The sequence below is a fragment of the Oryctolagus cuniculus genome (genome assembly GCF_964237555.1).
Source record: "Oryctolagus cuniculus chromosome 16 unlocalized genomic scaffold, mOryCun1.1 SUPER_16_unloc_1, whole genome shotgun sequence".
Taxonomy (NCBI): domain Eukaryota; kingdom Metazoa; phylum Chordata; class Mammalia; order Lagomorpha; family Leporidae; genus Oryctolagus; species Oryctolagus cuniculus.
This window is the reverse complement of record NW_027208201.1, coordinates 6544316-6569718: the sequence shown is the minus strand read 5'-3', so window position 1 is coordinate 6569718 and position 25403 is coordinate 6544316. Positions and strand designations below refer to the sequence as shown.

At 44.6% G+C, this 25403-nt stretch overlaps 1 protein-coding gene across 1 annotated transcript; it reads left to right on the top strand.

Annotated features, from left to right (window-relative positions):
• The first annotated feature begins 19412 nt into the window (after positions 1-19412).
• On the top strand, positions 19413-25057 carry LOC138847807 (methyl-CpG-binding domain protein 3-like 2B). The gene is made up of 2 exons (XM_070067621.1): positions 19413-19961; positions 24893-25057. Exons 1-2 carry the CDS (start codon positions 19413-19415, stop codon positions 25055-25057), a joined length of 714 nt encoding a protein of 237 aa, XP_069923722.1.
• The last annotated feature ends 346 nt before the right edge of the window (positions 25058-25403 follow it).

Genomic DNA, 25403 nt, shown 5'->3' with positions numbered 1-25403 from the left:
TATTGAAAAGGATGGAACTCTACCGGCATCACTCTGATACCAAAATGAAACACAGATATAACAGAAGAAAAAAAAAAAAAACACTACTGATCAATATACTTAAAAAACACAAGTGCAAAAATTTCCAACAAAATGTTAGCAAGCTGAATCCAACACTACAACAAAATACCATAAATTGTGATCAAGTGAGATTTAACCCAAGAATGCCAACTGGATTTAACATTCACAAATCACATATTGTTGTAAATCACATCAACAGAATGAAAAAAATCTCAATGATCATTTAAATAGATGCAGAAAAATATCTGATAATATTCAACATTCATTCACAGTTTTTTTTTTAACAAACTAGATACAGGAAGAACATACATCAAAATTGCAATGGCTCTACATTTAAAAAATAGCTAATATCATATTGAATGGGGAAAATCTGAAATCATTTTCCCTCAAACCTGGAAGAAGAAAATGACATTCAGTTTCAGCACTCTTAATCAATACAGTATCAGAAACAGCAGCAAGAGAATAGCAGAATGAAAAAGAAATAAAGAACATCAGAATTGGAAAGAAAAAAGTCAGATGTCCATGTTAGCAGATATCACGAGGAAAAAAAAAACTACTCCATCAATAATCTATTAGAATTGATAAATCAATTCAGTACATTCACAAGGCACAGAATCAACAAAAACCAGCATTTCAATATACTAATAATTATCTTGCTAAATGGAAATCAAGAAATAAATCTCTTCTGTGTATAAAGTTAATTGAAAATGGATCTTAGTGGAGAATGTAACTGGGAATGGGAAAGTGAAGAAGAGGAGGGGTGGGAGTATGGGTGGGAGGGCGTGTATGGTGGGCAGAATCACTACATTCCTAAAGTTGAAATTTATAAAATGCATAAAGTTTGTAATCCATAAATAAAAAGTTTCTTTGAAAAAAATAAAATAATGGTTCTCACTTAGGGAAAAAAAAAAAAAACACTACTTGGGCTTCCTGCAACCTATAGCAGAGTGCCAGTGTTTGAGCTATGGTCTGCTTCTGATTCCAGCTACCTGCTAATGCACATGCTGGGACACAGCAGTGATAGCTCAAATACTTGGGTCTCTGCCGTCCTGGATTGAATTCTGAGCTGCTTCTGTGGCCTGGCCCAGCCCGGCTATTGCTGGCATTTGAGAAGTAAACCAGTAGATGGAAGATATCACTTTCCTGTCTCTGTTTCTCTGCCTTTCAAAGAAAATGAAAATAAATAAAAATAATAAATAATAATTTTAAAAAGAAAGTAATCTCACTCACAGTAGCTTCAAAAATTAAATATTTAGGAATAAATTAACCTGAAAAGGTAAAGTTATCTAGAATGCAAATAATAGTGAAATTTATTAAACATTTATGAGAGGCATCATTACAGACACACAAAAAAATGGAAGGTTGTCTCTTGTTCATGGATTAGAACAATTAGCTGTGTTAAAATGCTATCTAAAGATTCATCGAAATCCCCATTAAAATTCTAGTGACTGAAAAAAGTAAAAGAGGAACAATAAAGAAAGGAAGAAAAAAAAGAAACAAAGAGAAAGAATTCTAGTGACATTATTTATAGATTTAGAAAAACAGGGGCTGGCACTGAGGCTCTGGCATCCCATATGGGCGCCGGTTCTAGTCCTGAATGCTTCTCTCCCAATCCAGCTCTCTGTTGTGGTCTGGGAAAGCAGTGCAAGATGGCCCAGGTCCTTGGGCTCCTGCACCCATGTGGGAGACCTGGAGGAAGCTCCTGCCTCCTGGCTTTGGGTCGGCACAGCTCCTGCCATTGTGGCCATCTGAGGAGTGAACCATCGGATGGAAGACCTCTCTCTCTCTCTCTCTCTCTCTCTCTCTGCCTCTCCTCTTTCTGTATAACTCTGACTTTCAAATAAAGAAAAAAAAAGAAAAGAAAAGCAGTCTTAAAGTTCATATGAAAGCACAAAAGACTGAGAATAGAACAGGAATTTTAAGAAGAAAAATGGCTTCCATTTGTGTACGGAGTCAACAGCTCTGAGACTGGGCAGAGACAGAAAGACCTTCCCACCTGCTGGCTCACTGCCCAGGGGCCTGCAGCAGCTGTGACTAGGCTAGGCTAGAGCCAGCACCCAAAAGCTGTATTTGCATCTACACAGATAGTCATGGGAGTCAGTACTTGGATCATCATCTCTCAGGATGAACATCAGCAGGAAGATGGACCAGGTGGAATAACCAGGCTCTAACAAGGTGTCCTGAAGAAAGGGCCTCTGCTGTGGCCAGGGATTGCAGTGGAGGATGGCCCAAGTGCTTGGGCCCTGCACCCCATGGGAGACCAGGAAAAGCACCTGGCTCCTGGCTCCTGCAATCGGATCAGCGCGGTGCGCCGGCTGCAGCACGCTGGCCGCGGCAGACATTGGAGGGTGAACCAACGGCAAAGGAAGACCTTTCTCTCTGTCTCTCTCTCTCTATCACTGTCCACTCTGCCTGTCAAAATAAATAAATAAATAAATAAATAAATAAATAAATAAATAAATAAATTAATAGAAAGAAAGGGGACGTGCTCCCGAGATTTTGCACGAGGAAACTCTCCTGGATCGAGTGGCTGTGAATCGAAGGACCTACTGGGAGAACAAGGTCGCCCACCGTGTGGAAGCCAAGCCGCGGGAGCTGCGGGAGCCGCAGGGTCTGCACACCAGTGCAGGAAGGGGAGTGCATGTCACACAGATGCCAGCGGGGAGAGTTGGGACATCCAGGGCTCCCAGTCCACACATCAGCGCTGGAAGGGGAGGTGAGCTCAATAACCCGAGACATTGGTGGGGAAACGGGGGTCAGAATCTAGAGGGGGGCCGGAAAGTGCAGCAAACTCACTAGATTGAATCTGGAAACTAATTTCTGCAGGCAAAAGAATATTTATGGTTGCTCCACTTGGGAATTTTTTTTCTGATTGTTTAAATTATAGAAAATGCCAGTGGTACAAATAATACCCAGAACATTGAGGAACAAATAATACTCCTTGCCTGCTATGAGCCACCAGAAAGATCTTCATTTCAAAAGCAGACTTAGATATTAAGATATTATGATGATAACAGTATACTATGCACTGCTATAAGCTCTTCCCTGGATAAAATGTGAAAATAATATGCAGCCAAAAACCCAGTCAAAAAGATCACAAAGACATGAATCAGTTTACAGAAAATGTCCAGAATAGACAGCTCCACAGAGACCAAGGATGGATTAGTGTTATCCAGCGCAGGAGGGAAGGTCAGAGGGATGGGGATGCACTGAAAACAGGTATTTAGATTTTGAAGGGGAGATGAACGTCTCCTAGTTAACAAGCAAGTATTTGGCAATAAGCACTGAAAGTTTTATGAAACGGCATACCTCGTGTCCTATTAATTAGCCCAATTATCTGAGTAAGAAAAAATATGCAAGCTTTATTAACTAAAAATGATCATTATATATTACTCAAAATCACACACAATTAATGATTTCCTAAATATGCACATTGAGTAAACAGGTGTGTATTATTAACATAAAATAAAACTTGGTTGGCATGGAAACAGTAACACTATCCATCAGTTATAGGGAAATACATTCATGATATATTGTTAGGTATGGAAGTGTAATTGAGGAGAAACTGAGTCTGTCTGCCTATAACAGGGCTTACCTTGGTTGAGGCCTAGAACATTCTAGGACACAACAAGCACATGATGGTTGACACTCTTCAGCACACAGGGAGGGTGGCCAGACATGTTTTGGGCTGGAGGACATAAGGCAGAGTACAGAGTTTGGCCTCTAAACTTGTGGCATAAACAGAACTCTCCTCTGGGACTCATGAACAAGGCAGGTCCTCACTATCCCTACACAGAGCCCCACCACTGGCAGAATGCAAACAGAAATCAGCTGCCACCTAAGCAGAGAATCCACAAGCATGAAACATTTTCCATCACATGTGCCATTTCACACTGGGACTAGCAATGAAGAAAATACAAAGAGGTAAGGAAACTCAAAGTGAAACAGTGAAAAAGAACGGAAGTATTTAACAGTACACGTTAGAAGTAATTACAAGGCGTGATTCTGACCCAAAGATCAGCACCCCCACTTTCTCACTAGCACAACACTATCTGCGGAGGTAGTAGGTGCTATACACGAGAAAGAACTGACAAGGACAGACTCACATCATTTAAACAAATTGCACACTGCAAAACTCTCCTATCACATGAGCAGGTGGATCTCTGGGGCAATTGAGAAGCAAACTCTTCTGCTGGCACCAACAAGGTGTGTAGACACAGGCCTTTTATTAAACCCCTCCTTAAGCACCAATGCAGTGACTGAGTTACCAGACACACCACTAATGCAAAGCTCAGAATTCACACAGTTTCTGCATTGTTTCTGGAGAAGAAAATATCAGATTTTGAGAAGAAGCCATTAACTATGTATGGGAAATTATTTCCCTTGCTTCTGATGTTCAGGATCAGGGTTCAAATGCCTCCAATGTAGTAGGATTTAATTATTGATCTGTGAGAGTACCGGGTCTGCCTCATGGCTTCAAGTCACAAGCAAAATGAGTATTGTCCTTGTCGGCAGTGGCTACCTAGACTAAGGCCCTCCTAACATTGACCTCAGGACATAGTCTTAGGACTCCTGTGTGCTTTCTTCACAGGTGCTAGCAATAGGGGACCTGAGGTCCCAACCATCTCACTGACTCCAAGAACAGAACCCCAGGGCTTAATTACAGAGACCTGGCCAATGGAGTAGGCACAAAAATTGTGATGCCTCTCCTATGTCTCTGACGGAGTCAGAAAGCAAATGGAAATGAAAGGTAGTGAAATGTTAAAGAAAGGAGAGGACCTTAGCTTTCATGGAACTGTGTTTCTGCCATTCTTGGAAGAATTATCAGAACTCGCAAGAGGTGTTGAACACACGCAGACATGAGCATGTACTCAAATGCAGGCATAACAACACTTAACAGCTAGAGAATATCTAAAATATAGTGGATAAGATTGAAATTGACATTTTGAAATTTGATGGCTATTTACAGCCCTTGGATTACTGTTGAGGAACAGTGTTTGTTCCCTCATCTTATTTGCTTACTGTAGGGTTAATCTTATAAGGGAAAAGTAAATTGAAAATAGATTTGTAAAATTAGGAGTAGGAATAGGAAAGGAAGAAGGGTGAGGGCAGAGGAGGGAGGGAAGGATTATTATTCCTGATTCTGTATATATGAAAGCAATGAAATATGTGTACCTTAAATAAAACTTAAAAAACACATATACACACACCTTGAACTTACCAAGATGCCACCATGTTATACTCAGGCTTGAGTAAAAAGGATAACCGGATCATGTCTCTTTCTGGTTCCATATAGTAAAGGGGAAAAAACACTCCCAGCACTAGGTCTCCATCTCTGAAGACACTTGGCTTCAGATACTCATGGCAGTTCTCAACAATTCTGTCCTGTGAATTAGAGAAAGCCTGCAGGAGTAGGTAGAGAAAAATCAGAGGCAATGACATGTCACTGTCTCCCCAAACTATAGTGAGAGCCTTAAGTCTCAGCTGAGAGGAGGAGACACAGAGCTGGATCAGGTCTGAGGGCTCATCAATCAGCAGTGACAGTGGAGCTCTGTGTAGAGCACAGCTGACTCCAGGTATTGACGTGTGCCCTCTGCCTGTAGGAACCTGTGTGCCAGTCTGGTGAGCTAGACCAGAGCACAGCTAGAAGCAGAATGCAGAGTTCAAAGCAAGACACAGTGCTGAGACCTGGCTCTGAGTGTCCTGTAATCAGAGCTGCTCTGGGTTCCCTGTATTTTCAATGCTTCCCATTTCTCTCATCCAGAAACTCAGGGGATCCACCTGCCGGAGGCTCTGCACCTGTTGTCCTCCATTATGGGGGAAAACCCTTTGGAAAAACATGTTTTGCACTTGTCTACCTCCTTTGCCTTTAGGGTTACATCATAGTCCAACAAGGCTTTGGCAATCATAGCATCTTGGTACAGAAGCTCTGTTAAATAGTATGCACAGTGGCCAAGGGTTTTGTGAATAGACATCTGTGAGGAATTTGGCAGGGTTAGAAAAAGTTGGTGTTGGAATAACCAAAACACCCAGCTGCATCTTCCCACATGATGCTGTAGACATTAAGTGAAGGGCTGACATCAGTCACAGATGACTTCGGACACCACAGGAATGTTCATCATTATCGTGCCTAATGTCACTCCCAGGGCCACGGTATCCTGCTGCCAAAAAAATGGGCTTCCTTATTAATAAGTGAATAAGCCCTGCGCTCGTGGCTCACTAGGCTAATCCTCCACCTTGTGGCACTGGCACACAGGGTTCTAGTCCCAGTCAGGATGCCGGATTCTGTCCCTGTTGCCCCTCTTACAGGCCAGCTCTCTGCTGTGGCCAGGGAGTGCAGTGGAGGATGGCCCAAGTGCTTGGGCCCTGCACCCCATGGGAGACCAGGATAAGTACCTGGCTCCTGCCATCGGATCAGCGTGGTGCACCGGCCACAGCACGCCAGCTGCGGCGGCCATTGGAGGGTGAACCAATGGCAAAGGAAGACCTTTCTCTCTGTCTCTCGCTCTCACTGTGCACTCTGCCTGTCAAAAAAAAAATTAAAAAAATTAATAAGTTAATAAGCCATATTCTAGAGAGAGGAAGTACTCTGTGCTCCACACCTACTCCTCCCCCACAGCTGAGCTCCCCACCCATCATCCTGATGCCCTCCACATAGAGAATGCTTGAATCGCTAAGCTCTCAGCATCAGTGATTTCAATATGACAACTGAAAGAAACTGTGTTGGTTCTCAATCACTTATTTTCTGTTGTCATATCTATTTTCTCCCACTTTTCCGAGACAATAGAATGTCCTACATGTGTATTTTCATTTTGAAATTCATAACTTTAAATTATGTAGATGTATGTCTACCAGAGAATGATTTGATACCTGTACACAATGTTGAGTGGTATAATACAACTGTTTTGTGTTTCAGCTTTACTTGATTGCCTTATTTTTTCTTGTGTTGACCACACTTAAAAGTCTACTATGTCAACACTTTCTTAAGTTTACAACATGTTGTTCACTGAGTTATCTCATGATTTGTGACAGTTCACTTGAACTCCTTGGTCTTGCCTAATTTTGACTGCTGTGATTAACAGGTTCTGAGTTTCCCACTTCCTAGTGTTTTAATCACAAAGCTCTATTTATTTTTTTCAAAAAATATTTATTTATATTAAAGTCAGAGTTACACAGAGAGAGAAAGAAAGGCAGACAGAGAGAGAGGTCTTCCATCAGCTGGTTCACTCCCCATATGTCCACAACGGTTAGAGCTGTTCCGATCAGAAGCCAGGAGCCAGAAGCCAGGAGATTCTTCTGGATCTCCCAGGTGGGTGCAGGGGCCCAAGGACTTGGGACATCTTCTACTGCTTTCTCAGGCCATAGCAGAGAGCTTGATTGGAAGTGGCGAGCCAGGACTCTAACCGGCATCCATATGGGATGCTGGCACTACAGGCGGCAGCTTTACCAGCTATGCCACAGCGACAGCCCCAAAAGCTATATTTCTGAAGTTGACTTTGGACACCAGACCTAGGGGTGAGGAGGGGATATATTTATTTTTTGTGTGTGTTTGATGTATTTCATGCATCCAAATATCCTCAAGACTCATCCATGTTGTCAAGTAATAAGATTTTCCTTATTGTTAGGATTGGATAATATTGCATTGTATGTACAGACCACATTGTCTTTATACATTTATCTGTTGATGGACACTTAGGTTGATTCCACACTTGGAACTTTTGCATACTGTTGCAATGAACATGGGAGTGCAGATGTCTCTTTCACATGCAAATTCCAAATCCTTTAGATATATAATTACAGGTAGCACTGGGACTGCTGGGTAATATGAAGGTTCTATTTCTCATCATACAATTTTCATTATATTTATACTAATTTACCTTTCTACCTTCATCCTTGGTAACATTTATTTCTTCTGTGTTTTTTAACTTTTTATTTTATTTATTTGAAAGTCAAATTTATACTGGGGAGGAGGAACAAACAGAAAGAAACAGAGAGGAGAGAGGAGGGGGGGAGAGAGAGAGAGAGAGAGATTAAGAGAGAGAGATCTTCCATCCACTGGTTCACTCCTCCTAATGGCCACAACGGCTAGGGCTGGACCAAGCCAAAGCCAAGAGCCAGGAGCTTCTTTCAATTCTCCCATGTGTGTTCAGGGGCTCAAGCACTTGGAACATCTTCTGTGGTTTCCCAGGTCATTAGCAGGCAGGTGTATTAGCAGTGGAGCAGTCAGATCTGAAACTATCACCTATATGGAATACCAGTGTCACAGGCAGTAGCTTTACCTGCTATGCTACATTGCCAGCCCCCTTTTTATGTTTTTTTCTAATAACTCTTCTAACATGTGTGTGGTGATATCTCTTTATAGCATCAGTTTGCAACTCTCTGATGATTAGTGATGATGAGCATTTATTCATATACCTGTTCACTGTGAAACTTCTTTTCAGAAATATTTATTCAAGTCTTTTGGAAGCATTTAGTTCTGTTTTTTTTTTTTTTTTCTACTTTAAGTCCATGGGTGCAGTAGCCATTCCATCTCTCTTGATTACAGCAAGAAATCAGTGTCTGCCTGTTACAGAAAAAGAAAAAAAATCATGATTTCTTTTCCTGTGTTCCCACAGCTGCAGAAGCTGCACTGGTATGGCTGTGCCATGGCAGGATGAAGTGGTGTCCTAAGGAATCCCGAAGGTAAGTTTTGGGGTCCCACCCAACTGCTTGGGCTCCAGGACCCAGGGAATGTCCATTGGTTAGCTTCTTAAGGGTTTCATGAGAGTGACATTTCTGGATGGACATGCAGAGCTAGATTAGGAAGCTGGGGTTTAAGGTAGGCTGTCCCCTGCCCTGTGCCCTGATTGCTGTTCCCCAACAAGCCCTAACTGCTGGCTTTTCCCCCCAGCTCCTGCAGAGGGCCAGCACCCAGATGATCATGGTGGTCTTGGAAGCGGGAACAGAGCTGCAGCTTCGCCTGGGAGCTGAGGGCCTGGTGCTGGCCCCACAGACAGCCCTGCAGCTCACACTGGGCCATGTGGTGGTCGTGGTGGTCCCTGAGAACGTCCTGACAGCAGCAGAGGGGCTCTGGTTCCCTGCCCAGGCCCGCTGGCTCCTGCTCACAGGTGCTGACCCCACCTGGGAGATCAGCATGGAAGACAGATCTGCCGTTCCCCAGGGAGCAGTCGCTGTGTGTGTCCCACAGGCACACAGGAAGGCTGTTGCTCCCCACGGCCCCCAGCCACCGTTGGCATGCCCAGGCAATGCAGCGCCAGGAGCTGCTCCTCTCATTGCCCCAGCCCCCTCTTCCTCACCCCTCGCTACAGAGCTGCTGCCACTCTGGGCTACTCCCATATGTCCATGCCTCACCCAGAGAGGCATCCTCTGCCAACTGAGTTCCAGTTGAGTCTCCATGGCCTGGAACCCCTGGCCTGCTCTGTCCTCAGACCTCTGCCTCCCTCTCCCAGCACAGGGCCCAGAGCTTGCATCAAGGCCGGCCCCAGGCCAGGCTGCAAGGTACACAGACGTCTCTTCCAACACTGATGCACCAGGAGCCCTCAGGCTCCACACAAACTGCAGAGATGCTTACATCAAGGCCATGGGCACCTGCCCCTTCTGGATTCACCCATCCCTGACATCACCCCCGAGTATGCACGGGGGACACTGCAGATGTGTGGTGCTTTCAGATCTGCCACAGGTGCTGGAGAGATAAATAGTGGTAGTGATGAATTTGGGGTGTCAGTGATTTCCAGTGTCCTCACTGTCAATGGGATGAGAATTTTGGGTGACACCATTGTAAATACCTAAAATCCAATTGTAAATAATAGAACACTGTGAAACAAAATCAAGATAGCAACACTGTGAGTCCTTACACATCTTGCAATTATTGAAGGTGAATTTGGACAGTTTGGGATTGTCAGGTTTATCTGGGGCTTCTAACTCTTGTGAAACCTGTGTACATACCTGGTGTGTATGATGAACTAAAGTTTCTTATGGAGTCCTTCTGTATGTGTGAAACACACCCTGGATTTAGACTTTGAATGGTGAGATGGCATTGGTATATGCCACCTTGATGGGATTGAATTGGAATCCCCTGGCGTGTTTCTAACTCTATCATTCAACCAATGGTATTAAGTAGAACAAAAAAAAAATACTAAAAGGAATGAAATAGCAAATTTTTGCTTGACAGTCAGGACAAGGGCTGATCAAGTCATTGTTTCTCATAGTGTCCATTTCACTTCAACAGGTTTCCTTTTAGGAGCTCAGTTAGTTGTCACCAATCAGGGAGAACATATGATATTTGTCCCTTTGGGACTGGCTTATTTCATTCAGCATGATGTTTTCCAGATTCCTCCATTTTGTTGCAAATGACTGGATTTCATTTTTTTATTGCTGAATAGTATTCTATAGAGTACATATACTATAATTACTTTATTCAATCTCATGTTGATGGGCATTTTGATTGACTCCATGTCTTAGCTATTGTGAATTGGCTACTCCTCTTCTTATCCAACTCTCTGCTATGGCCTGGGAAAGCAGTGGAGGATGGCCCAAGTCCTTGGGCCACAGACCCATGTGGGAGACCTGGAAGAAACTTGTGGCCCCTGGCTTCAGATGAGCCCAGCATCTGCCATTGCAGCCATTTGAGAAGTGGACCAATGGAGGGAATTCCTCTCTCTCTCTCTGCTTCTCTGTTACTCTGCCTCTAAATAAAATAAATAAATCTTAAAAAAAAGAAAATCAGCCATTTTGAATGTCTGTATCCAATATAGAAGGCTTGGAGTCTAGTCCTAGCTCTTCTCCCATTTCCAGCTTCTTGCTGATGTGACCTTGGGAGATGAAAGTTGTAGCTGAATGTTTAGGTCCATGCCACAGCTGTCTGCAGGGCATTGGGTTCTGAGCTGGTCCAGACCCTGGTCTGCCTATTGTAGCCATCTCTCTCCCTGTCTCCCCAATTCTCCCTCTCACCATTTCTCTTTCAAATAAATTTTCAAAAAATAATGAGTAGCGGGGCCAGCGCTGTGGCACAGCATGTTAACGTCCTGGCTTAAAGTGCCAGCATCCTATATTGGCTCCAGTTCGAGTCCTGGCTGCTCCACTTCAAATCCAGTTCTCTTGTATGGCCTGGGAAAGTGGTAGAAGATGATCCAAGTCCTTGGGTCCCTAAACCCACATAGGAGACCAGAAGGAAGCTCTTGGCACCTGGTTTTGGATCAGCACAGTTCTGACCATCGCAGCCATCTAGGGAGTGAACCTAGGGAAGATTCTCTCTCTCTCTCTCTCTCTCTGCCTCTCCTCTATGTGTAACTCTGACTTTCAAATAAATCAAAATCTTTTGAAAAATGAGTTAGTAATACATCTTCAGAAAATAAAAATAAAGTATAAACCCTCCACATCTATATTTTTGCAATTAAAATTTCATCATGGTTATAAAAACATAATATCCACAAAGTTAATCCTTCCTTCCTGAATGAATTTGTTAAGTCTCAAGAAAAGGAAACATCATATTATTCAACCCCTATAAGATGGGTGGGTGGGGGTTTGAGGAAGTTACAGATATGATGTCTTTAAAAGATTTATTTATTTACTTATTAATTGAAATTCAGATTTACAGGGAGAGACAGAGAGAGCAAGCAAAATTTTCCATCTGCTGGTTCACTCCTCCAATGGCCTCAATGGCCAGGGCTGGGCCAGGCTGATGTCGGAAGCCTGAATCTCCATCCTGATCTCCCACAGAGAAGGCACAGGCTCAGGTAATTGGGCCATTACCCGCTGCTTTCCCAGGGTCATTAGCAGAAAGCTAGATGGAAAGTAGAGTAACTGGGACTTGAACCAGCTACTGGGACTTGAGCCAGCCATAGAAAGTGGCAGTCAGTGTCACAGTGGCAGCTTAGTGCACAGGGCCACATTGCTGACCTTGCCTTTTCATTCTAAATAAAAGGAATCCTACTCTTTTTCTTTTAAGATTTATGTATCTGAGAGGTAGAATTGCAGAGAGAGAGAGAGAGATTTAAAGGACTTTTATCTGCTGGTTCATTCCCCAAATGGCCACAACAGCCAGAGCTGAACCAATCCGAAGCCAGATGATTCTTCCAGGCCTCCCAATCAGGTGCAGGAGCCCAAGCACTAGGACCATCTTCCACTGCTTTTCCAGGCTATCAGCAGAAACCTGAATTGGAAGTGGAGCAGCCAGGACACAAACTGGCATCAATGTGGGATGCTGGCACCACAGGTGGAGGCTTAGCCCACTATGCCACAGTGCTGGCCCCAGGAATACTTCTCTTGACCCAGTGTCTGTGTATGTGATGCCACATTTCCATCATCAATTTCTCTGATATGTGGCTGTTCTCAGTATCTCTTAGTATACGAGCCTGATGCTTAGGAGGAAGAAGGAACCAACAATGCCTGCACACTTATGGAAAAGTGCACCCCCATCATATTTGGTCATGGCCCATGCTGGTTTCCAGTTTCACGTGACTATACATTTTTGGACCCAGACTTCATTTTTATGCAGCTTCATTCTCAGTACATCTAGGTTCTGCTTTGTTCCCACATTTTGTGGAAAGCAGGAGTCACGTTTAAATCACATGCAGTAGTTTCTCTTGATGATTTTCTTATTTGCAGGACTGGATGTCCTAGCTGGTGATTCTTGTGAGTGAATTGATAATACAGAAAGAGGGACACTTTTTTCTTGGTTTCCTTAAAATTATTTTTTTTAATTTCTTTGAAAGTTAGAGTTAAAGAGAGAAGAAAAGGAGGAGGATGGAGGGAGGGAGAGAGACAGACAGAGAGACACACAGAGAGAGACAGAGACACACAGAGAGAGATACAGAGATAGATAAAGAGATACAGAGAGAGAGGTCTTCAAATCATTGGTTTACTCCCGAAATGGCCACTACAGCTGGGGCTGGGCCAGGCTGAAGCCAGGAGCTAAGAGCTTCACCTGGGTTTCCCACATGGGTGAGGGGCCCAAGCACTGAGGCTGTCTTCTGCTGCCTTCCCAGGTGCATTAGCAGGGAACTGGGGAAGAAGGTGAGCAGCCGATTCTTGAATCAGTGCCCATATGCGATGCCGGCATCTCAGGCAGAGGCTTAAACTGCTACGCCCTAACACCAGCTCTAGAAGGAATATGCTGACCACTTGACCCACTAATCTCACTGCTTCCTGGTGAGTTGGAAGAGATTTGCTTTTATCCAGAAAATATTTCATAGTAGTGATATTCACATTTTGCTATACTATATCATTCATTCCCTGAAATAATTGTTTATGAATGTTTACACTGTTAAATTTGATTTTTGAAAAGAATATTACAAAGAATGTTACTCATAATTTGTATGAACTCCTCAGAGAAGTAGAGATAAATTCATCACCTTATGTGAGTTTCTGATTAGAACTCCACCTAATTGTCCAAACAACCACCTCAGGATGTCCTTAAAGGAAAGAGTGTTTGGGGTGAAAAAGATTTACTTTATTTATTTGAGAGAGAGCAAGATCCCAATTGCTGTTTCATCCCCAAATGCATGCAATCATGGGGTAGGGATAGGCCAGACCAAGTATTGGGAATTCAATCCCAGTAACCTCGTAGGTGGCCAGGACCCACCTACTTGAGCTATCACCTGTTGCTTCCCAAGGTACAAAGACATGGAGTAGAGCCTGAACTTGAACTCAGTTACTCCAGTATTGGAGTGTGCATATAAAGCATGTTCCACAACTCCCAGCCCAGAAAAGACTTGAAAAGACTCATGGCATTGAGAAATACTGAGGGATATGAAGATCACCTTAAGTGAACTTATTTAGGAGTTGTGGACATGCTTTTGAGATTATGTTTCTGAGTGTGTATACAAGAGTGTGGTAGGGAGGGTGTGAGCTTTTCTCTCTCTCTCTCTCTCTCTCTCTTTCAAGATTTATGTCTTGGGGCTGGCACTGTGGGGTAGTGGGTTAAGCCTCCACCTGCAAGGTCGGCATCCCATATGGGGGCCGGTTCAAGTCCAGCTGCTCCTCTTAGGATCCAGCTCTTTGCTATGGTCTGGAAAAGCGGCTGAAGTTGGCCCAAGTAATTCAGCCCTTGCACCCATGTAGGAGACCAGAAAGAAGCTGCTGGCTCTTGGTATCAGATCAGCCCAACTCCATCTGTTGTGGCCATTTGGAAAGTGAGCCAGTGGGTTGAAAATTCTCTCTGTCTGCCACACTCTCTGTATGCAACCTCTCAAATAAATACATAAATCTAATATTTGTATATTTATTTGACATCAGAATTACAGAGAGAAATAGAGAGATGGAGAAAAAGAGATCTCTCATCTGCTGTTTCCCTCCCCAAATGGCTGAAATGGATAGGGATGGCCCAGGCTGAAGCCAAGAGACAGGAAATCCATCTAGGTCTCCTTCATGGGTGCAGTGGCCCAAGGATTTGGGCCATCCTTTGCTGTTTTCCGAGGCACATTAGCAGGGACCTGGATTAGAAGTGGAACAGCCAGGACTCAAACCAGTGCCTATATTGAATGCCTGTGCTACAGCCATGGACTTAACCTCTTGCACCACAACTCTGGTTCTGAGCTTCTGATTCTTGGTAGTGGACATCACTGTCTTGAGAACGACCCTCCCTGTCTGTTCACTGTGGCCTTGAACAAAGGTGGCATCTTCCAGCCTATAATGTGCCTTTTGAAATGTGTGCTTGTGAAAGAAAATAAATACAAAAAACACAGAACTCATTTTTGTATTTTGTTCAACCAAAAGAAGCCAAGTAGCATCATTACAAACATAGGATATCAAATTGTAAAGATTTGACTAAACTTCTTCTTCTGAATTCAAATCTAGGATGTATATCATGAACCCAGTGCATATCCATATAAAATTTGAATACCTAAGTTTATTTATAGAATTCACGAGAGTTACAAACACCATCTTCCACAGCACAGCTCTAGGGACTCTGGCAAAATCCCCTTCCTCCAAGTACACCAAATACAGAGCTCCACTTCTCTCCCAAGCATCTCCAGCTGGTGACAGTCTGGAGAGAGCACATGGCATTTCTGCACAGCACCAAACACCCACAGTGTCCCCCTCACAGAGAAGGGGTTGAGGTCAGGAATGGGGGAATCCCAGAAGGGGCAGGTGTCCATGGTCTTGCTGTCAGCTTGTCTGCAGTTTGTGTGGGGCCTGAGGGCCCCCAGTGCATCAGTGCTGGAAGAGACATCTGTGCACCTTGCAGCCTGGCCTAGGGTGGGCCTTGATGCAAGTTCTGGGCCCTGAGCTGGGAGAGGGAGACAGAGGCAGAGGTCTGAGGGCAGAGCAGGCCAGGGGTTCCAGGTCATGGAGACTCAACTGGAACTCAGTTGCAGAGGATGCCTCTCCAGTTGAGGCTTGGACATGTGGGAGTAGCCCAGAGTTGTGGCAGCTCTTTAGCGAGGTGTGAGGAAGAGGGGGCTGGGACAGTGAGAGGAGCAGCTCCTGGCATTGCATTGGCTGGGCATGCTGATGGTGGCTGGGGGCCTTGGAGAATACCAGCCACCCTGTCTGTCTGTGGCACACACATCAGCTGTTCCCAGGTAAGCCACAGACCCATCTTCAAGGTTGATCTTCCAGGTGGGGTCAGCACTTTGAGCGGGATGCAGGGGCCTGGGCAGGGAACCAGAGCCCTCTACTGCCTCAGGATGTGCTCAGGGACCACTACCACCACCACATGGCCCAACGTGAGCTGCAGGGCTCTCTGTAAGGCCCAGCACCAGGCTCTCAGCTCCCAGGTGGAATTGCAGCTCTGTTCCACTTCAAAGACTACCAAGATCATCTGGGTGCTGGCACTCTTCAGCCTAGATGGGGCAGAAGCCAGGAGTTAGGGCTTGTCAGAAAGCAGCTGACAGGGTACAGGTGGCTGTGTCCCTACCTGAAACTCAGCCCCCAAATCCAGCTCTCCGTGGACACCAAAAAATTTCACTTTCCTGAAACCCTCAAAAAGATCACCAAGGGACGTTCCCTGGGCCCTGGAGCACAATCAGTCATGTGGACCCCAGGACATACACTCAGGGCTGCATGGAGTACTGCTTCATCATGGCATGGACAACGGCTGCCCTTCCTGGGCAGCTTCTGCACCTAGGGGAACACGGAGTTCATCGAGGGGAGGCGGCTGTCCCACGGGAGTCCCAGTGGAGGGGCATAGTTGCTCCCAGCGCGGAGGTGGCTGCAGCCCTGGGCATCCTAGAGAAAGTCCCTCCCCCATTCCAGTCAGGCTTGGAAGGGGGAGCCTTTCCTAGTGGGGGCAGTCAGGTGAGATCATAGAAAATGCCTTACCTGGCCTGGGACCCTGCTGCAGTCTCTGCCGTTTGGGGAGGTTGCCTTGTGTCCCGTGTGGCCTGCAGGAGAATGGGACTCAGTTAGCTGAGACCAGCGAGACCTGTTACACAAAGCCCCTAAGTCATTGCAGCCCTGCAGCCCTGAGCCCATCCCAGTCCCCCAGATTCAACGCCCAACACTGGGGCTGCCTGAATCCCTCTTCTCCCCTGAGGGTGGGGACTTCTGATCTGCCAAGGCCCATGTGGATATTACAACATCAATTGGGGGCCATACCAACCACTCAGCTTAAAAAGGAGTCTGCTCTGCTGTTCTGCATTCTGGGTCCCACCTGCAGATCCTTTAGCACAGGCTGAACAAAAGAGCATCACTGGACCCAGGGGGCTGATGTTCCCATCCCTGAAACTGTGCTCACCTCAGCACACACCGACATGGGACAGGAACCTACGAGGCATCTCTCTCTCTCTCTATCTCTCACTCTCTCTCTCTCCCTCTCTTTTTTTTTTTTTGACAGGCAGAGTGGACAGTGAGAGAGAGAGACAGAGAGAAAGGTCTTCCTTTGCCGTTGGTTCACCCTCCAATGGCCGCCGCGGCCAGCGCGCTGCGGCCGGCGCACCGCGCTGATCCGATGGCAGGAGCCAGGAGCCAGGTGCTTTTCCTGGTCTCCCATGGGGTGCAGAGCCCAAGCACCTGGGCCATCCTCCACTGCACTCCCTGGTCACAGCAGAGAGCTGGCCTGGAAGAGGGGCAACCGGGACAGAATCCGGCGCCCTGACCGGGACTAGAACCCGGTGTGCCGGCGCCGCAAGGCGGAGGATTAGCCTAGTGAGCCGTGGCGCCGGCCCACTCTCTCCCTCTCTCTCTCTCACACACACACACACACACACTCAATCTGTCATCTAGACACTCTCCTCCAACATACCTGCTGTCTCCAACAGGGCCGCTGGTCCCTTCTGGGCAGGAGTCACTGGGGCTCCTTGGGCGCCGGCAGCCACTCATGGTACAGATTCTCTGGTCTGTCTGTGCCAACCCCAGGTGATGTCTGCTTCCTGCAGATCTCCCGTTGGCTCCTGCTCTTTCTTTTCACCTGAGGCAGAGGGATCAGCCCCCCAGCTGGTACCCCAGGCAACTTGAGTGCTAGGGAGATGTTCCTGCGGCCTCACACGGGCAGGGCAGAGTGAGCTTGGACAGAGGGAGCTCCTGGGAACGCCTCCAGGTGTGGGAGGCAGGGTTAGAGCCAGGGAGGAATGGTAGCCTTGGCTTCCTCCTCATATTCTCAGCCTGATGAGCTTATGGGGGGAAGGGTTTGCTAGGCAGAACTTAATCAATCAGAATAATGATCGGCTGGCAGTCTATCAATGAAAGTCAATCCAATAGAACCTCCCCTGATTAAAATCCCATCCAGTAAGAACTGCCTATGGTATGCAATTCTGTTAAACAATTCTCTTGCTCCTTATGTGATTGTTTTTCCAATAACCCTTGTGCAATTTTACAGGATTTGATTTTTATAGAGTAGTTTATTTATTTGAAAGTCAGAGTTTACAGAGGGAGATGGAGAGGCAGAGAGAGAGAAAAAAAATTCTTCATCCACTTGTTCACACCCCAGTTGTTTACATAGCCTTAGCTGTGCAGATCCGAAGCCAGTAGCCAAGAACTTCGACTGGGTCTCCCACATGGGTACAAGGGCCCAAGGACTTGGGCCATCCTCTATTGCTTTCGCAGGCCATTGCAAAGTGCTGGGTCAAAAGTGGAACAGCCAGGGCTAAAACCAGTGACTCTATGGGATTCTGATACTGCAGGCAGTGGTTTTACCTGCTATGCCACAGCCCCAGCCACAGGATTTGATTTTTGAAATCATCCTTTTTTCCTATTTACTACTGGTTTCCTTCCTTCCTTATTTATTTAGAAAGGCAAAGTGGCAGTGGGATAGGGAGACCCAAAGAGCCATCTTGCATCCGCTGGTGCTTTCTACTCCTTTTCCATACTCATCAGGGAGCAGGATTGGAAGCACAGGAGCCAGGACTCCAACCTGTGCCTCTAAGGTATGTGGCTGATTCCAGGCTGGCTTATTCCCCTGGGCCACAACAGCAGCACAATTTCTCCTGTAGCCTATTAAAACCAATGGCATATGCAAATTTCTGTGTATGGAAACTTTCTAGATTTTTACATATAAATATGTTTTCCATATATATTTTTCCTTGGTCTGTGGCTTATCCACTGATGGGATTGTGACTGGGGGAATTAATTGCATTTTTCCCGGTAGCTGTGGATTTCCCACTGTTTTGCTTATCTATTGTCTTCCTCTATAAGGACCAACCAGAAGGCAAAGATCCAGCATTTTCCAAGAATCCACAGGCTGTATGCATCCTACTCTGAGGGCAGCCAGGCAAAACTTGTGACCATGGGAGAACCTGCATCATTCTCATCTCCAAGCCAGCCCTCCCTGGTGAGTTGAGAATTATTGTGACCACCCAGTGTCCACTGGTGTACTTCTTTCTTTACTTAAATTTCTCTCAGTAACTGACAGGATTTTTCTAAAGATTTAGTTATTTATTTGGAAGGCTGGGTTACAGGCAGAGATTGGGAGAGAAAGAGAGGGGGAGAAGCCCTCCATGTGCTGGTTCACTCCAACCATGGCCACAACTTCAAACATGGGGCTTCACTCCCTGGTTTTGAGTGACAGTCAATGTCATCTACCCTTAATTATGTGAACTTTCTTGGGATCATAGACCAGATTGTTCTGAAATATTTCTTAATTTATTTCAAAGGAAGAGTTACATAGAACAATAGTAAGAGCTAGTGAAAGATGATCTTCCATCCTCCCCCTCTCTCCTTCTCTCTCTGGCATTCTGCTATCAAATAAAAACAAACCCTAAAACACACAGCTTTTTGTTCTCATCCCCTCAAACCGCCTGTGGTTCCAATGCACTTGGCCTCATACCTTTTGGATGACAATGGTGCACAGTGCGAGGCAGCTTCCACCAGGAGAAGGGGAGGTGGAGGCACCTGGGACCCCTTCCATGGCTGGAAGTCTGTGTCTTCCACTCTGCTCAAGTTTGATTTTGTTTTCCAAGGGGAGACTGAGAAGAATGATTATTCCTGAGACCTTGCAAAGGAAGCAAGTAGCGCGTGTGTTGAAGGCCAAGCCGAGACCCAGAGAAGGCTCTGCACAGCCAGTCAGACTGACCAGCTGCATCTTCAAGAGTCCGATCACTCGAGTCACTGCCCACCCGGGCAATGTGGTTCAACACTTGCTGACAGAGGGGTACCTGGAGAAGCCCCAGCAGGTCTGTGCACTCAGGCGACTGCAGGGGCTCTGCGCCAGCAGCAACGAGGGAGAGCCTTTACCCACTTTGGAATTTGCAAACTCCTGGAAGATGACAGCACCAGCAATCCCAAGCAGATCCCCAGGTCCGGTTGGTGCTGGGTGTCTGCAGTCCAGGCCCAAGCCTACCCCTGAGCCAGCCTCCAAGGTGGTAGTGGTGATTCCACCAGCAGATCTGGGTGTCTCCTGGCCTCTCTCCAGCTGGCAGGTAACTCCTGAGGACATCAAAAGGCAGACAAGGAAAGTGAAGGAGCTGAGGAGGAGACTGGCTGAGGCCCTGCAGGCAGACAAGATCATCAGAGAGGAAGAGAAGGTGGGGAGGGGAGACTGAACATGGGGAAGCTGGAGAGAAGGGGCAGCCATGTGGTGGTACAGGCTCTGTGGGGGTGGGGGAGCCCCCAAGAAAGAGCCTTCCATGTTGGTCTTTGTGTGTAATGCCAGTTCGGCCCTCTTTATGGATCCAGTAATCCCCAACTGTACTTTATTAAACTCTGATAGAAAGGACGTGTGGACTGTGCCTCTTTTTGTGGGGGACATGATAAGTTTCCCTTGAGAAAGTGTTTAAGTTTCTCTTTACAGTTTTTTTTTTTTCATTTTTACATCACCATCTTCATCGGTAATCTATTGAGGGATTATTACCTTACTCATTTTTCTTCTTCCATTACTTAACATTAAAGGAAATGATGGGCCCTGCTCCAAAGACATTCTCTTCCTCTGATGTCCATGTGAATGATTCTCACTTTTAAAATTTTTTATTCATTTTTTGAGAGGTGGAGTTACAGAGAGTGAGAGGGAGAGACAGAGAGAAAGGTCTTGTATCCACTGGTTCTTTCCCCAAATGGTCGCAGTGGCTGGAGCTATGCCAATCTGAATCAGGAGCCAGGAGCTTCTTCTTGGTCTCCCACATTGGTGTAGGGGCCCAAGTGCTTGAGCCATCTTTTACTACTTTCCCAGGCTTCTCAGATAGCTGGATTGGAAGAGGAGCAACTGGGACACCAACCAGTGCCCATATTGGATGCTGGCGCACACCAGGTAGAGAATTAACCTACTGTGCCACAGGGTCAGCCTCTGAAGTATTTTCAGGTAAACAAATCAGTAGCATTTGGTACATTTGAAATTTTGGACAAGTTTCACCTCTGTTATTTTGATTGATACCGTTGTTTACAATTCTTCTATATCAAGCTACTGAAGAACAAAATCTTTTTAACGAATATGTAGTTGGCTAATTCCAACATCAGGGTCATGAGCTTCAAAATGTCACAGTTTTGAACATTCTGTTTAAAAATTTCATCACAGGACCAGCTTGGTGGCCAAGCAGGTAAAGCTGCTACCTCAGACACTGGTTTCCCATATGGGAGTCAGTTCAAGTCCCAACTGCTTCATTTCTAACCCAGCTCCCTGCTGATAAACCTGGGAAGAAAAGTGATAGCTGACTCAAGTGCTTGGGCCACTGCCACCCACATAGGGGACCCAGAAGAAACTCCTGACTCCTTGAATCAGTCTGGCCCAGCTGCTTATTGTAGAGACCATTAGGGGAGTGAACCCATGGATGCAAGATCTCTCTCTCTCTCAATCTCTCTCTCTATATATATATGTCTTGAGCTCTGACTTTCAAATCAACAAATAAATCTTTTTTAAAAAGTTCTCATGTTTGATCACACCTTGTTCCCTGAAATGTCAGAAGACAGAAACATTCACACACAAGAGACCAAATTTTTCAGCATGAGGGGAAAATGGCTTTTTCAAGCTTTCCTGATGTATAGTAATACAAATTTAGTACGTTTCATGTATGTATGTTGACAACTTTGGACATCGCATACATCATAGTATCATCATAACCATCAAAGAAGTAGACATTCATGGGCACCAAATCCCCTTAGGTTGGGTGGTAAAAAAAAAATCTTAAGTATGAAAATAATCATATGGATAGGATTAAGTGTTAAAGTGCTCATAGAAATAGGATTAAGTGTCTAGTAATGATAATAATAATCATAATAATAGATTTAAAAGGAGAGACTGTTCCAACATGGGAAGCAGTCCACACAGCAGACTCATAGAATGATAATCACTTTAAGTAGCACTCTTAATTCAGAAACAACCCTCAAGGCATTCTGTTCTGGCTACAATGCCCACATGTAAATTTCAGGCATGGAAAGTGAAGACACTACTGCAAAAATGTGTCCTACATGAAGGACATCGGTGGGTGGAACCCCAGTGGAAAGAAGGTGTCTTCAAGAAAGGAGGTACTATTCTCTGAAGGGAGGAGAGAACTTCTACTTTGTTTATTGTCTTGTCTAAATCCTGATGATGTTTGTGGATTCAAAAGTCTTCCGTAAGGGCCGACTCTGTGGTGTAGTACGTAAAGCCACTGCCAGCAGTGTTGGCCTCCCATATGGGTGCAATTTCAAGTCCCTGCTTCTCCATTTCCTATACAGCTCTCTGCATGACCTGGGAAAGCAGTGGGAGTTGGCCCACGTCTTTGAGCCCCTGCACTTGCATTTGAGACCTGGAAGAAGATCCTGACTCCTGGCTTTGGATGGGCACATCTCTGGCCATTGCAGCCATCTGGGGTGTGAACCAGTGGATGGAAGACCTATTTCTCTCTGCCTCTCCTCTTTGTAACTCTGCATTTCAAATAAAATAAATAAAAAACATTTAAAAAAAAGTTCCATAGCTTAGGCAGCTCTTGTCAGGAGCCTCAGTTAATGACTGGCGTCATACACAAGAGTGTTAATTGTTGAATTAACCACAAGAGTCACTGTGCACTAACTTCTCATGCAGGGCATCTGTCCTCAATGAGTTGTCCTCAATGAGATTTAACTGTGAAACCTGTTCTCAAAGTTTTATTTCATTTTAGTGAATTAAGTAGAAGATTTGAACATCCCTTGTCTCGACTGTTGAGGAACAGTTTTTTTTTTTTTTCATGCAAATTGTTGAACTCTTTACTTACTACAGAGTTGGTCTTCTGTGTTAAAGTTAATTGGAAGTGAATATTAGTGGAGAATGGGACTGGGAGTGGGAAAAGGAGGAGGGAGTCTGGGCGTGTGGGTGAGAGAGCAGGTATGGTGAGAAGAATCACTATATTCCTAAAGTTGTACTTATGAAATTCATGAAGTTTGTATTCCTGAAATAAATGGCTTATTTAAAAACAATAAAGTAGGAATTTGCATCCACATGCCTTTCTGAAGTATGAGAATTCACATCAAAAAATACCCAAGGACATTCCAGAAACCCGCTCAAAAATATTACAGAATCCTGATGATTGAATCAACAGCTCCCCCATCATTTCCATGGATGAGGAAAATTTCTCCCACTTGAGTCCAGGAGGCCATGACCACTCAAGCAAAACTGAGCCTCTCCCAACAGAGAACTTGAGATTTGGAAATAAAAATGGGATTGCTTAGGACACTTGGTCTGGGATAGAAGCAAAAGATGGCCCATTTATTATATGTAGAATATATTTAGTAACTCAAGGGATATATAGGTTAAATTAGTCGAAGAGATTAAAGTCTAGGAAAAAGACAAATAGCTATATATAAAAAAATCGCCAAGAGTTTATTTCACATCTAATTTTTTTTTTCTTGTAGTTACATTACTTGAAATAGTCTGTGCTTTTATTTACAGTCCATCATTTGGAGTAATTTACAATGAATTTGTCTAAGGGTCCCAAAGATGTATACCTAATATACCCTATATTAGGCATCATAAGCCCTGAAGATAAGGATTAGCTCACACTATGAATAGTTGTAATATCATGCGGAGATTTGGAAGTTTTGTTTTTGGTCATGCAGTAATCCTTATGATATCAAAAGAAAATGACATCCTCCTATATTAGAGATGTAACATAACATAAGTAGTATGTATACATAGGTTTAAATTTATAGAATGTACACATTTTTTTAAGTTTGGGCCTACAAGATAACACAAGGTGTCTTTAAACAGAAATTGTGCATTCTGAAAAATCTATGGATCGATTTGTATTTGCTGAACCAAAATTGAGCTTGAATTATTGAATGTAAATAGAATTTTAAAATAAACCTACCACTCTATGTGTGAACTACCCAAAAATCATAGTGACTTGTCCATCCATGATTTGCTTATGTTACTGAAAAAATAGGTTTAGCTTCCATAAAGATGCAACGAAATCTTTAGGATGTTTGCAAATAGCCCATACCCTAGCCAACTTTGAACTACATCATACACCTATCTTGATTGTGTTAAGTCAATTCCCAACTTGTTGGAAGGGTTCATGGACAAACATTTCTCACCATCTGAACCTATTACATGGTGGCCACCAAAAAACAAACAAACAATAACTAATTTCTACCAAAAAGAAACATTGAGGATAGGGAGGTCAAGGAAAAATAATAAGGACAGATGAGTACACATGCACTTCCTGCCTCTCATTTGAGTGCTCTCACTCTCTTTCCAAATATCCCTGTCCTACAGCTTCAGCATCTTCTAAGGAAAAGCCCATTTACAAACAGTGCTGGGCTCTGGCCTCAGAATCAGCCCTAAAGGCATTCGGATTCGGCTGAAAAGCCCATGAGAGTATTTCAGGCATGGAAAGCCCAAACACTCTGGCAAAAAAAAGGACCTAAATGAAGGATCTCTGTGAGTGAGATCCCAGTGGAAAGAACAGGTCTCCAAAGAAGGAGGTACCTTTCTCTGAAGGGAGGAGAGAACTTCCACTTTGACTATGACCTTGTCTAAATAAGATAAGAGTCGATGAACTCAAAAGGCTTCCATAGCCTTGGAAACTCATGACTGGAGCATTAGGGACATCACTGATGCCATAAACAGGAGTGTCAATTTGTAAAGTCAACAACAGGAGTCACTGTGCACTTACTCCTGATGTAGGATCTCTGTCCTTAATGTGCTATATATTGAGATTTAGTGCTATAACGAGTACTCAAACAGTATTTTTCACTTTGTGTTTCTATGTGGGTGCAAACTGTTGAAATCTTTACTTAATGTATACTAAACTGATCTTCTGTATATAAAGAAAATTGAAAATGAATCTAGATAAGAATGGAAGGGGAGAGACAGTGGGAAAGGGGAGGGTTGTGGGTAGGAGGGAAGTCATTGATGGGGGGAGCCAATGTAATCCATAAGCTGTACTTTGGAAATCTATATTCATTAAATAAAGGTTAAAAAAAACACTGCTGGGGAAGGAGATTCCTCTTATGATCAAGGCACCATATTGCACACCACAATGTCCATAGTGTGTGGATTTTCCTCTAGGTCTTGAGTTGTTGGATAAAATTGGAGAGTTTCCCTGCCAAGCGTGCACATTACCAAGGCTTGGTTATCAATGCAAAGATGATAAAATGGCCTACTGAATTCAAGGAGGTATGGTTCCATGAGAAGAATTTGAAACAGAAGGAGGTGAGAAGAGATGATGTGTGAAATTTTAAATATGCGTTCAATTCTCATTTCACATGCATGCATGAAATATTATGTTCCTCACACAAGTCATCATGCAGTGTCTATCAAATGTGCAGGTTTCTATCAGCAGTTAGAGAATGGTAGTAACAAAGCTAATACAAGGAGGAAAGAAGCAAATTTAGTAGAAAGAAGCAAACTAATTCACAGAGATTCTACATATATTCCAACTGAAATAAATGAGTTTCCAGGCTGCTTGCCTCAAGCCCGCTTTCACCCGACTCCCAGGGTCTGTGTGGTGACTCCTCACCTCTTGCCCCCACCACGCTCCTCCTCTCAGAAATCAACTGCAACAGTGGATCATGGCTGC